General features: G+C 46.4%; 1 protein-coding gene across 1 annotated transcript; it reads right to left on the reverse strand.

Annotated features, from left to right (window-relative positions):
- Nucleotides 1–7,531: 7,531 nt before the first annotated feature.
- fxn (frataxin) lies at nucleotides 7,532–14,291 on the reverse strand. The gene is made up of 6 exons (XM_079221669.1): nucleotides 14,129–14,291; nucleotides 12,925–12,996; nucleotides 12,735–12,826; nucleotides 12,503–12,623; nucleotides 8,485–8,582; nucleotides 7,532–7,822 (listed from the first exon to the last, which is right to left on the reverse strand). Exons 1-6 carry the CDS (start codon nucleotides 14,240–14,242, stop codon nucleotides 7,684–7,686), a joined length of 636 nt encoding a protein of 211 aa, XP_079077795.1. The 5' UTR covers nucleotides 14,243–14,291; the 3' UTR covers nucleotides 7,532–7,683.
- Nucleotides 14,292–14,809: the final 518 nt, after the last annotated feature.

Consider the following 14,809-nt stretch of genomic DNA (forward strand, 5'->3'; position numbering starts at 1 on the left):
TGTTCAGGTTCATGAATTCAAACATATAAAAAAAACACCAATCGGTCACATGTGAGCAAAAGCAACGTCCCTCTTTTTACGGGATCCCTACGAGGACAAAACACTGCATTTACCTGCAAAAGCACAGACACTGGAAGGTCCTACGATTACTCTCACACATGGTGCATGCTGAGTTTTTAACTTGCTTCAATGTTAATTATTTTTAGGTTTTCAGCAATAAATCTGCCGGTAATTCATCAAATCATCGCATTTTGTGAGGTTCTCTTCTGATGAATATCCCCATGATGCTGTAGAGTCGACCGGTGAGACTTCTCCTCATGAAAGCATTAAAGACGCCGTTGTTCAGCTCTGGGAGCCGTGAGGACGGCGATGGAAAACAAAACATGTAAGTGGTTGAAGGGTCGGAGTTAAACATTCATGTTGGCGCTCCAGAGGAGATCAGGCTCATTAACATGAAGAGACTCTCTTTGATTTCACACGGATCTTCTTGACCACCCCGGCACTGCACACACACACACACACACACACACACACACACACACACACACACACACACACACACACACCTACACATTTCATTTAGCTTTAACCAAAGCGACTCACAATAAGTGCGTTCAACCATGAGGACAAACTCAGAACAACAAGAATCAAGAAAGTACAATTTCTTTCTCCTTCCTTCCTTTCTTCCTCCCCTCCCTCCCTCACTCCCTCCTCCCCTCACTCCCTCCTTCCTTCCCTCCCTCACTCCCTCCCTCCTTCCTTCCTTCCTTCCTTCCTTCCTTCCTTCCTTCCTTCCCTCCCTCCATCCTTCCCTCCCACCATCCTTTCCTCAAACCATCCATCCCGCCTTCCTCCCCTCGCTCGCTAATTCCTTCCTTCCTTCCTTCCCTCTCTCCATGCCTCCCACCATTCATCCCTCCTTCCCTCCTTCCTTCGTTCCTTCGTTCCTTCCTCCCCTCCCTCCCTCACTCCCTCCCTCCTTTCTTCCTTCCTTCCTTCCTTCCCTCCCTCCGTCCCTCACTCCCTCCCTTCCTCCTTCCTTCCTTCCTTCCTTCCTTCCTTCCCTCCCTCCCTCCTTCCTTCTCTCCCTCCCTCCTTCCTTCCTTTCCTCCGTGCCTCCCTCCATCCCTCCCTCCTTCTTTCCTTCCTTCCTTTTTTCCTTCCTTCCTTCCCTCCCTCCCTCCTTCCTTCCTTCCTTTCCTCCGTGCCTCCCTCCATCCCTCCGTCCTTCCTTCCTTCCTTCCTTTTTTCCTTCCTTCCTTCCCTCCCTCCATCCTTCCCTCCCACCATCCTTTCCTCAAACCATCCATCCCGCCTTCCTCCCCTCGCTCCCTAATTCCTTCCTTCCTTCCCTCTCTCCATGCCTCCCACCATTCATCCCTCCTTCCTTCCTTCCCTCCTTCCTTCATTCCTTCGTTCCTTCCTCCCCTCCCTCCCTCACTCCCTCCCTCCCTCCATCCCTCCCTCCTTCCTTCCTTCCTTCCTTCCTTCCTTCCTTCCTTCCCTCCCTCCGTCCCTCACTCCCTCCCTTCCTCCTTCCTTCCTTCCTTCCTTCCCTCCCTCCCTCCTTCCTTCTCTCCCTCCCTCCTTCCTTCCTTTCCTCCGTTCCTCCCTCCATCCCTCCTTCCTTTCCTCGCTGCCTAATTCATTCCTTCCTTCCTTCTTTCCTTCCTTCCCTCCCTCCATAACAATGTATTCAATAAAGTTAAACTACAAAGTGCACTTTAAGTGCTACTAAAGTGATACCTTCCTTCCTTAGTCAAGTTAAAGTAAAAAGATGTGTTTTTAGTTCACAGCAGAAGATGTAGAGACTTCCTGCTGTCCTGATGTCGTTGAGGAGCTCATTCCACCTTTGAGGATCCAGGACAGCAAACACACACACACACACACACACACACACACACACACACACACACACACACACACTCACCGCGCGGGTTTCCAGAGTTTTCTGGGCGGCGGGATGAGCTCTCTCTTGTTGAGGGGGGCCACCCCGAGGGCCACCTGCATGATGGTGATGAACTTCTTGTACTTCATGGTGCCGCTCATCTGTGCTCCGTGAGGGTGTTGGTCAATCGGTGGCCATGGGCACACACACACACACACACACACACACCTGCCTCCGGTCGGATGCTGCACCCGTTCTCCCTGTCAGTCAGTCGGTGTTTGCAGGCTGCCGGCGCCGAGCGTCTGGGAGCTGAGGATGCCCGGACCAGACAGAGCGGCGGGGGTGAGGTGGGGGTGAGGGGGGGGTGAGAGGGGGGGGGTAAGCCAAAAGACAAAACAGCCGTGTACTGATTTGTGTTGAAGCACTGTTACATAATTCACATATAAAATCCCACCACAGCAGGATAATAGTGGCACTAAGCCGCTGGGTGCTTAGAGCGGTAATCCTCCACATCATCCTCATTTCATTTTCTTTCTTTCTTTTGTGTGTGTGTGTGTGTGTGTGTGTGTGTGTGTGTGTGTGTGTGTGTGTGTGTGTGTGTGTGTGTGTGTGTGTGGGGTGAAAACTCTCAGTCAGTGTCATGTAACAATACGTATAATACCTTTAAAAAATAAAAACACATTGATCCCCGACCAAGAAAGACCGACATGACTTGCTGTGGATACATAAGAGGAAGTCGTGTTTTGTTTCTGTGTACACCTTCAGCATTGTGTTTTAAATTAAGGCCTCACTGTCAGCGGCTTTCATCGACTGTCAAGTAGGCGACGGCAAAAGTGGCTAAAACTGACAGAAAGTATTCATCCGACCCGAAAGTTATTACAACAAACCTTTTAAAAACCCACCTGTTTTTAGGCCTCTGCTCGAAAATTGCGTACCCAAACTAAAAAAAGTGTTTCTCTGCAACCACTAGGGCTATTTGAATAATGTTGGTGTTATAATAAAAGGTACACATGTGATATTTAGTTCAGATGTGTAAATATCAGTCTATATGTTACTGGTTTAGAGTAAATGAAGAAGACACACAGAAAGAAATGAAAAGGTTTCAGGTGCGCCTATAAATAAATCACTTTCAGGATGATTATTTATTTGAAATGATGCAGCTGTAAGGTCCAACTCTAACCCAAATCATAGACAATATGTGAACATTCTCTAACCCAAATCATAGACAATATGTGAACATTCTCTAACCCAAATCATAGCTCAATATGTGAACATTCTCTAACCCAAATCATAGACAATATGTGAACATTCTCTAACCCAAATCATAGCTCAATATGTGAACATCATCTAACCCAAATCATAGCTCAATATGTGAACATTCACTAACCCAAATCATACACAATATGTGAACATTCTCTAACCCAAATCATAACTCAATATGTGAACATTCTCTAACCCAAATCATAGACAATATGTGAACATTCTCTAACCCAAATCATAACTCAATATGTGAACACTCTCTAACCCAAATCATAGCTCAATATGTGAACATTCTCTAACCCAAATCATAGCTCAATATGTGAACATTCTCTAACCCAAATCATAACTCAATATGTGAACATTCTCTAACCCAAATCATAACTCAATATGTGAACATTCACTAACCCAAATCATAACTCAATATGTGAACATTCTCTAACCCAAATCATAACTCAATATGTGAACATTCTCTAACCCAAATCATAACACAATATGTGAACATTCTCTCTGCAAAGGTTGACTTTGATAAAGTGAAGCAGAACAAAGTTAGAGAGGGTTTAGAACAGAGAACATTCAGGCGAGGTCTCATTGGGGTTATTTGGATTATTTGAATGCTATTGGAATTTTTTCATGTACCAAACCATATATTTCACTTGTATATTACTTACATCCAAATACAGCAGTTTTGGGCATTTATATTCTGGCACAATTTCATAAAAAAATGTGGCTTCACAGATTTATCCACGATAATCACCTCTTTCCCCAGACTAGACTATGCATTCTCTCCATGGCCTAAAAAAGATGGCATTTCCAACACATGTCATATATACATTGGCGGGGTGTTTGGAAGTTCCCGGGATACATTGGCGAGTTATATCCCAAAATATATCAAATCATCAACTCAATTAATGAGGCCGTCAAAATCAAAGTGGGTTGAAAAAAAATAACTTGACATGAGAATACCGGATTCATGTTGGAACCAGGCCCGATTCAGATCAATAACGGCTCTTTGTGTGCACGGTTAAATATAATACAATTAAAATGATTTCATGTACTCAAATGCCGTGGGCTTCTTTTAATTTGAATTTTTAATTGTAAAAACTCATTACTTGTTTATATGTTTTTCTTTAATACCCTCCTGTATTTTATTTATTTATTTTGTGTAAACCTCTTGAGTTATTAATACTGTAGTGGGCTTTCTGACAGTTGGCAGTGAGACTTGTTCTGTTGGGGAAATGGAAAAGGACAGCGTATGATCCTGTGATCTCTCTTTTGAGGATAAACATAATATAAAAAACACTGACATGCACACTCATGTTCCACTATTATTCCAAATATGACAATATTCCCAATTTGATATGGTTCACGTAAACATCATATATTCCTTACATGTACACAGCTCTAAAGGGTTTTTATGGTCTCTTTCTTCAACGTCTGATGCGTCTGCTATCTTTACTGCGACCGCTGATGGAAACAAAGACAACAATTCCCCACGCACAAAATTCACCTTTGCCATCTTTGTGGGATGAGCAGATTATAACGTATTATACGCTCATAATGCGTCATCGACATTACAGATGTCACAGAGTGTGATCCAAAAGGGTGCAGCTGGACGTTAACAGTGGACAGTTTGCCTGAGGCAGGAGGCCATTTACAGAAGGAGCTGGAGCTCCTGCTGGTCTGAGATCAGTCTGAGCTGTCACACACACACACACACACACACACACACACACACACACACACACACAGTTTGTGCAATGCATTGGTCAAGTTTGTGCTAATAAAGCCGAGGCAAAGGGCTTTGTGTTGAGACAGATGAATGAATGAGCGATCCTCTGGGAATATTCATTGTTGTCATTTTTAAAAACCTCTTCTTGTGCTTGAGCTCACCGTGGGTCGTAATGATTATCGGCGGCTGTAAATCTCGAAGGGATTTGGGCTGTTTTGTTGCCGTGGATAATCCACAGACATCACCACAACGTTCATCAGGAATCTGTGGATAATTTGATCATTTACTTTCCTCCCATTTTAGGCTCCTTGTTATTGCATAATCCGCCGAGGAGGAAGCTGTTTCAATGGCATTAAAATGAAAAATAAAGAAATAAATCCTGCGTTCATTCGTTTACCCGTGCAGGTTTGAGAACACAGAGGAAACCCGGTGGGAGGATGAAACGCCAGATAACCCGGATGAGAATAAAAGATCCTTTTGGACAGCTTTGTTCCATTACTCCGGCCAGATTAATGAAAACAGGGATATCACTGTCATAAATGGATGGATGGCAAAACACACACACACACACATCATGAGTGAGGCCTGCTATCTGAGGCATGATCCTAATCTTGGACTCTGTGGCGAGGAAGAGGAGGAGGCGGAGGAGGAGGATGAGGAGGAGGAGGCGGAGGACTGGTGCTGTGTGGGATTGTGTCATGGTTGCATCATAAGCTCCTTTGACCCGATTCATGTCGCCGTGACATCACCGTGGTCTGGATCCAGTGTTGGTGATCCCTGAGAGGAGGAGGCCTACTGGTGCAAAATCATGTTTAAAAAACACGCATTGGGTTAACTAGTCAAAAGGGGAAAAAGTCAATTCTACATCAGATTAGTTCATGTTAGTCTGGGAAACAATCCCATTAGAACTGTGTCAAACAAACCCACAATGACTCTCCTATAATTTATCGCTAATGCTAATCGCTAATGCTACTCGCTAATGCTAATCGCGAATGCTAATCGCGTATGCTAACCGATAGCACACAAATAGCTAGCGCTAGTGTGAATCGCTAGCATATCCCAGCCTTGCACGTCAACTCAATTTCACAAATGTATATGAAGAATTTAAACTGTATTTTCACCTAATAGGCCGTTCTCAGCCTTACCCAAGCATAATTGTTTAATTAGCATTCGCAATTAGCATGAGATTATTGAAAATGGGAAGGGCTCCAATGAACACTCATTTAAAAAACACTATAGTCGGCTAAATCTTGAAGTAACGCACACCACCGGGTGGTGTCTTAGCATGCAGAATATAATAAAGCAGAATGTCATGACATGCATAATGTTAGCGGTGTTCAAAGATGACAGTTTCCAGTCCGTGTTTGTTGAAAGACAGAAAAGTTCTTCCCACTTAGCGCTTAAAGTCGCATTATTGGGATATTCATACGTCAGAGAGTGGGCCACATTCACAAATGTTCCGTTACTCTTTCTTCTAAATTTGTACAGAGGAAGAGAAACTTCAAGAAGTACGTCGCAGACCACTGACGTGCTCTTAAAAAATAATCAATCTGAATTGTTCTTAAAATCCATGTTCCAGGTGAAGGATATTAATTAGTAGCATTGCATCCAGAGAGAAAAAACAACAACATTGATCATTGTGAACATTACTGATACTGTTTTCTTTTTGTTTATCTGTCATTGCTTCTGCATTACGTCACATGCACCTACGGGTGCCCATGAGGGCCTATTATGCCCTTTGGTAAACCTGGGAACGGTAAACGTTGGGCTCATCGCTCCTTTTCCCACATCTTACTGCCGTGGTTTCACTCGGTTAAGGTTCAGGAGTGACCACCAACACATGTTAAGAAGAAACAAACATGGACGGTGGGTAAGAAACAGGAAATGGACGCTTCGGTGACCCCGACCCTCCACGGTCGCTCTCTATAACATCACATGACTTCTTCCTTTGCTCCCGTCATAATTACAACGGCCACTAGAGGGCTCTGTCTCTTAAAAAAAACACTTGCAATTTACATTAATCCAGACTCCTGTTAACACTTTTGTCAGGCAATGGGGCTGAAAAGACAATCTCTGGAGCTTTTAATGTGAAAGAGCCAAACAGGAAGCACGTCTCCAGGCTTTAAGGACGGACAAAACAACGCAGACTCGTGTGGTCTTGAGCACAGACACGAAGTTCAGTCATAAAATATGAAACACAGAGCACAGGCCCTCACGAGTCCTGTTTGTGGAGCCGATATGTATATTAATATTAAATCATTCATAAAGAAAGCTGCGTCTTCACTGCTTTCCTGACACTTCATGTGTTTATGCAATGATATAGTGTTGCTCTGTAGATAAAGCCATTTTAATTGATGATTAAATTGAGATCTTTTTGGTTATATAAAAGAGAAATAACCTGAGGCTAGCCTCCACATACGCACAAGAGGAAGAAGTAAACAATGAACTCTATCCTAAAAATCAACCTTCGTTCAATCAAAACATTTGAATAAAGAAAGTATTTACAAAGAAATCTAACTAAAAGCCACTTAAAGCGCCCGTCTCCATCAAACAGGTCCGACAGAAATGAATCAAAGAAGGTATAACTGGTAACAACGGCTAAGGAACACGGGCGCCACGTCTTAGTTTGGCAAGAAAAGAAAACCTTGTTTTTTCAAATATTTAATGAAAACATGAAATACATATGTACATTATATTATTATCATAGAACATGTAGGTAACAACACGTAGAGATAACTTATAGTTGTGGTACATTATATATATGTATACACACATATATACACTGTGTCTCCCCCGGTGGAGGAGCTCAGGAGCAGGGCAGCCCCGACAGGTCCATGCTGGTGCTGAAGATGAGGGAGAGCTCCCGTGAGAGCAGCCGGTGGAGGCTCACCCCGTCGTGGGCGTAAACCCAGCGCGCCCCCGTCCAGTCGTAGCGCTTCGGTCCGCTTTATTATTCAAGAAAAAGAAAAGAGAAACCTCTGAAATGACCTACATTTATGTATTTATTTACTATTGCGTCAGAGGTGGAATAACTGATCTGATGAGGAGGAGAAATTACTATCTAAATAAATAAATGGTAATAAATAAATAGTAATAAAACATGCTATTGTTTTTATGTCACTATTCCAGGCGCTCGTCCATTATAGTAAATGTGAAGACTTATCAGACCACATTTTATAACTAAAATGCCGGGAAATTGAGTTCACTTGCAACTGGAAACGCTGTATTTTAATATGGGAACTCATGTGTGAAACGCTGCCTTCTGCTTCTGTGGCACCAAACACAAGTATAAAATATAACGTTTTATCTTTGAGAAGTTGGCTGCTGGTGGAACTTGAGCTTATTTAAACTTTCCCAACTATTTATTAGAATAAAAACCAAACACAAATATCCGTTTACAGATCATTTTCATTCAAAAAAGTATAAAATGATCGTCCCTTTTACTTTTCTCCTGTTGGGGTAATTCATGAAACTCTGGCTCAAGAAGTTCCTTCAGGATTAATAAAGTTCAATCTGATCTCATCAACAGCTTTTTACCATTCTGCTTCTGAAAGCTGTGTGTGTGTGTGTGTGTGTGTGTGTGTGTGTGTGTGTGTGTGTTTCTCACCTGGTGGGAGAAGAAAGCCAGATCTGTCTGTTGGGCGTCTGCTTGTTGATCACGTAGGTGCCGTGGTCTCTGCCCAGGTTCACCGTCAGCACTCCACTCTGCACGTGAACAACACACGGCAAGAACATGAACAACACGCCAAGAACATGAACAACACGGCAAGAACATGAACAACACGCCAAGAACATGAACAACACACGGCAAGAACATGAACAACACGCCAAGAACATGAACAACACACGCCAAGAACATGAACAACACGCCAAGAACATGAACAACACGCCAAGAACATGAACAACACACGGCAAGAACATGAACAACACGCCAAGAACATGAACAACACACGCCAAGAACATGAACAACACACGCCAAGAACATGAACAACACGCCAAGAACATGAACAACACGCCAAGAACATGAACAACACGCCAAGAACATGAACAACACACGCCAAGAACATGAACAACACGCGCCAAGAACACGAACAACACACGTCAAGAACATGAACAACACACGCCAAGAACACGAACAACACACGCCAAGAACACGAACAACACACGCCAAGAACATGAACAACACACGCCAAGAACATGAACAACACACGCCAAGAACACGAACAACACACGCCAAGAACACGAACAACACACGCCAAGAACATGAACAACACACGCCAAGAACATGAACAACACACGCCAAGAACATGAACAACACACGCCAAGAACACGAACAACACACGCCAAGAACACGAACAACACACGCCAAGAACACGAACAACACACACCAAGAACACGAACAACACACGCCAAGAACATGAACAACACACGCCAAGAACATGAACAACACACGCCAAGAACACGAACAACACACGCCAAGAACATGAACAACACACGCCAAGAACATGAACAACACACCAAGAACATGAACAACACGCCAAGAACATGAACAACACAGCAAGAACATGAACAACACACGCCAAGAACACGAACAACACACGCCAAGAACACGAACAACACACGCCAAGAACATGAACAACACAGCAAGAACACGAACAACACAGCAAGAACATGAACAACACACGGCAAGAACATGAACAACACACCCATCATCTCTTGATTCTGCTGTGTGTGTGTGTGTGTGTGTGTGTGTGTGTGTGTGTGTGTGTGTGTGTGTGTGTGTGTGTGTGTGTGTGTGTGTGTGTTTTATGGCCCCATGTGTCACTGCAGCTAGTTGAAAAAGAGGGCGAGCTGCCAAGATTGGAACACAGGCCAATCAGTCAGAGCCCGCAGAGACAGCCGCTTTCCAACCAAAACGATTAGAGACACACACACACACACACACACACACACACACACACACACACACACACACACACACACACACACACACACACACACTTAATCAACCTCTTGTGGACCACTGACGGTGAAGACGGCTGGAAAAAAATAAAGAGACAGGACGGTAACGGTCACGTGGATCCACAGCGTGGACGTCCCAGAGCAAATCTTATGACTGACAGACTTCCTGTCCCTCGGTCCCGTCTTCCTGTCCCTGACTTCCTGTCCTTCGGTCTTGACTTCCTGTCTCTCGGTCCTGACTTCCTGTCCCTCGGTCCTGACTTCCTGTCCCTGACTTCCTGTCTCTCGGTCCTGACTTCCTGTCCCTCGGTCCCGTCTTCCTGTCCCTGACTTCCTGTCCCTCGGTCTTGACTTCCCGTCCCTCGGTCCCGACTTCCCGTCCTTCGGTCCTGGCTTCCTGTCCCTGACTTCCTGTCCCTCGCTTCCTGTCCCTCGGTCCTCGCTTCCTGTCCCTCGCTTCCTGTCCCTCGGTCCTTGCTTCCTGTCCCTCGGTCCATGCTTCCTGTCCCTCGCTTCCTGTCCCTCGGTCCATGCTTCCTGTCCCTCGGTCCTCGCTTCCTGTCCCTGGCTTCCTGTCCCTCGGTCCTCGCTTCCTGTCCCTCGGTCTTCGCTTCCTGTCCCTGACTCCCTGTCCCTCGGTCCTCACTTTCTGTCCCTCGGTCCTGGCTTCCTGTCCCTCGGTCCTCACTTCCTGTCCCTCGGTCTTCGCTTCCTGTCCCTGACTCCCTGTCTCTCGGTACTCACTTCCTGTCCCTTGGTCCTCACTTCCTGTCCCTCGGTGCCGACTTCCCGTCCCTGGCTTCCTGTCCCTCGGTCCCGACTTCCCGTCCCGACTTCCCGTCCCTCGGTCCCGAGTTCCTGTCCCTGACTTCCTGTCCCTCGGTCTTGACTTCCCGTCCCTCGGTCCCGACTTCCAGTCCCTCGGTCCCGACTTCCCGTCCTTCGGTCCTGGCTTCCTGTCCCTGACTTCCTGTCCCTCGCTTCCTGTCCCTCGGTCCTCGCTTCCTGTCCCTCGCTTCCTGTCCCTCGGTCCTTGCTTCCTGTCCCTCGGTCCATGCTTCCTGTCCCTCGCTTCCTGTCCCTCGGTCCATGCTTCCTGTCCCTCGGTCCTCGCTTCCTGTCCCTGGCTTCCTGTCCCTCGGTCCTCGCTTCCTGTCCCTGACTTCCTGTCCCTCGGTCCTCACTTCCTGTCCCTCGGTCCTGGCTTCCTGTCCCTGGCTTCCTGTCCCTCGGTCCTCACTTCCTGTCCCTCGGTCTTCGCTTCCTGTCCCTGACTCCCTGTCTCTCGGTCCTCACTTCCTGTCCCTTGGTCCTCACTTCCTGTCCCTCGGTGCCGACTTCCCGTCCTTGGCTTCCTGTCCCTCGGTCCCGACTTCCCGTCGCTCCTGGCTTCCTGTCCCTGACTTCCTGTCCCTCGCTTCCTGTCCCTTGGTCCTCGCTTCCTGTCCCTCGCTTCCTGTCCCTCGGTCCTCGCTTCCTGTCCCTCGGTCCTCGGTCCTCGCTTCCTGTCCCTCGGTCCTCGCTTCCTGTCCCTGGCTTCCTGTCTCTCGGTCCTCACTTCCTGTCCCTCGGTCTTGGCTTCCTGTCCCTCGGTCTTGGCTTCCTGTCCCTGACTTCCTGTCCTTCGGTCCTCACTTACTGTCCCTCGGTCCTCACTTACTGTCCCTCACTTCCTGTCCCTCGGTCCTGGCTTCCTGTCCCTGACTTCCTGTCCCTCGGTCCTCGCTTCCTGTCCCTCGGTCCTGACTTCCTGTCCCTCGGTCCTCACTTCCTGTCCCTCGGTCCTGGCTTCCTTTCCCTGGCTTCCTGTCCCTCGGTCCTCACTTCCTGTCCCTCGGTCTTGGCTTCCTGTCCCTGACTTCCTGTCTCTCGGTCCTCACTTCCTGTCCCTCGGTCCTGGCTTCCTGTCCTCGTCTCCGTCTCCATCTCTGAGAGTTAGTGTTCCAGCCTCCGGTCGCAATGAGAGCTTTTGGGCTCCAAAGCGTGTCGAATCTACCGGGTGAGAAATCGAAGAGGCAACGGAGCCCAGAGAGGCGTGACGACCAACAGCTGCTGATCCACCTCCTTTTCTTTTTACAATCATCAGAAAACTGCTCCTTTTCTCTTCTTTTATAACCGAATCCGCTTTTGATTGAAAGAATATGGTTTTACACGGCGAAGGTTTCCAGAAGCATGAGACGTTCAGATGAAGGCAATAAAACTATGATGTAACTGTAGCAAGTCGTTAGACATAAACTCACTTCTATACAACCAGAGGAGTCACCCCCTGGTGGTCAGTAAAGAGAATGCAGCTTTAACACATGAAGCATAGACTTCTATACAACCAGAGGAGTCACCTCCCTGTGGTCAGGAAAGAGAATGCAGCTTTAACACATGAAGCATATATTTCTATACAACCACAGGAGTCACCCCCTGGTGGTCAGGAGAGAGAATGCAGCTTCAACACATGAAGCATATACTTCTATACAACCAGAGGAGTCGCCCCCTGGTGGTCAAGAGAGAATGCAGCTTTAACACATGAAGCATATACTTCTATACACCCAGAGGAGTCGCCACCTGGTGGTCAGGAGAGAGAATGCAGCTTTAACACATGAAGAATAGACTTCTATACAACCAGAGGAGTCTCCCTCTGGTGGTCAGAAGAGAGAATGCAACAGACTTACGGAGTACACAACGTCGTATTCGGATCCAGTGAAGGCTTCATCCATCAGGTCCTCAAAGTAGTCGGTCAGGGCGTCCAGCGTCTCCTCGGCCAGCTTGTCATACGCGGCTTCAGACAGCTCACTTGTAGAGGACACACACACACACACACACACACACACACACACACACACACAAGTTTAAAAACGTTCAACTCAGGACTGGCGATGCCGAGACCACGAAGGCGCGGCTCACCTGGTCGGCACAGCGGCGGGTTCCTCCAGCCGGAGCGGCGTCAGGTGGAAGCTCCTCCTCCAGCTGACTCCGCCCACTCTGCTCTGCAACCTCTGAGGGGAAACAACAACGACCACGAGTCACCGTCATGCCAGACGACAGCATGGAGATGAGTTATTTCCTCTCTGGTCAGAAGCAGAACAGAACTCACTTTGCTTGGAGGCTGACGGTCGAGACGCAGAGAGGTGAGCGGACGAGTCGTCAGGTGAGACAAACTCCTGAGCTGGAATATTGAATACCGTTAAGATGCGGGTCAACACACACACACACACACACACACACATTCAAACACTCTCTCACACACACACACACACACTCTCTCTCTCTCTCTCTCTCTCTCTCTCTCTCTCTCTCTCTCTCTCTCTCTCTCTCTCTCTCTCTCTCTCTCTCTCTCTCTCTCTCTCTCTCTCTCTCTCTCTCTCTCTCTCGCGCGCACACACACATACATTCAAACACACACTCTCACATACAAACACACACTCTCTCTCTCTCGCACACACACACACTCACACACACACACACACACACACACTCTCTCTCTCTCGCACACACACACACATTCAAACACTCACTCTCTCACATACACACACACACGCTCAAACACACTCTCTCTCTCGCACACACACATTCAAACACTCACTCACACACACACACTCACATACAAACACACACATTCAAACACTCACTCACACACACACACTCACATACAAACACACACTCTCTCTCTCTCTCTCTCTCTCTCTCTCTCTCTCTCTCTCTCTCTCTCTCACACACTCACATACATACAAACACTCACTCTCTCACATACACACACACTCAAACACACTCTCTCGCACACACACATTCAAACACTCACTCACACACACACACTCACTCACTCACACACACTCACTCTCTCACACACACTCACTCACTCACATACAAACACACACTCACATACAAACACACACACTCTCTCTCGCGCGCACACACACACACACACACACACAAACACTCACTCTCTCACATACACACACTCTTTTTTTCTCTCTCTCTCTCACACTCACACACACACACTGTTTTCTCACTCACTCACTCACTCACACACACACACTCTTTTGTCACTCACTCACACACACACACACACTCTTTTGTCACTCACTCACACACACTGTTTTCTCTCACACACACACACACACACACACACACACACACACACACACACACACACACACACACACACACACACACACACACACACACACACACACACACACAGCTCGTGAGCTATGACATATGACGCAACCGCCATCGTGCGCTCAGTGACGCCGTGAGCTAGCGTCGCTAGCCGCCAGCAGCTGGTACGCTAAGGTTACCTGGTGGAACAGGCTCCTCGTGCCCTGCGGAGTCAGCGTGCTGAGCGCGCGCGTGTTCGCGAGCTGACATGTCACGTGCGCATAAATACAACGCGTCTTAGTGAAAGAAAACATGGTGGTAGTGCGCCGAGCTCGCGCCGCTCTCCTCTGCCTTGTTTTGCTTCTTCTTCTTCTTCGTGTGTTTTGGTAAAGCGCAACCTAACGTTCAATAGCCACACTGCCACCTGGTGGATGGGAGGGTAAACCCTTCTTCTTCTTCTTCTTCTTCTTCTTCTTCTTCTTCTTCTTCTTCTTCTTCTTCTTCTTCTTCTTCTTCTTCTTCTTCTTCTTCTTCTTCTTGGTCTCCTCCACTTCTTATTCTTTTCTTTTTATTTATTTCATTCGTTCCAGGTTTAGGAAAAAAAAAAAAAATATATATATATATAATGACACAGGATAAAAAATGGTCAATCACTTTATTACACACACACACACACACACACAGATATACACACAAATGATATATATATATATATATACACACATATATATATATATATATATATATATATATATATATATATATATATATATAAATAGATAGATATATGTATACATATAAACATATACATATATATTTGTTTATATATATATATACTGTATCTGTATCTGTATATATATATATATATATATATATATATA

This window comes from Taurulus bubalis (assembly GCF_910589615.1).
Source record: "Taurulus bubalis genome assembly, chromosome: 8".
Lineage (NCBI taxonomy): Eukaryota > Metazoa > Chordata > Actinopteri > Perciformes > Cottidae > Taurulus > Taurulus bubalis.

Coding starts and splice junctions, on each gene's coding strand:
- fxn (XM_079221669.1), bottom strand. CDS start 14,242: ATGTTTTCTTTCACTAAGACGCGTTGTATTTATGCGCACGTGACATGT. Junction 12,997..14,128: donor CGAGGAGCCTGTTCCACCAG/GTAACCTTAGCG, acceptor TCAATATTCCAG/CTCAGGAGTTTGTCTCACCT. Junction 12,624..12,734: donor CCCGCCGCTGTGCCGACCAG/GTGAGCCGCGCC, acceptor GTCCTCTACAAG/TGAGCTGTCTGAAGCCGCGT.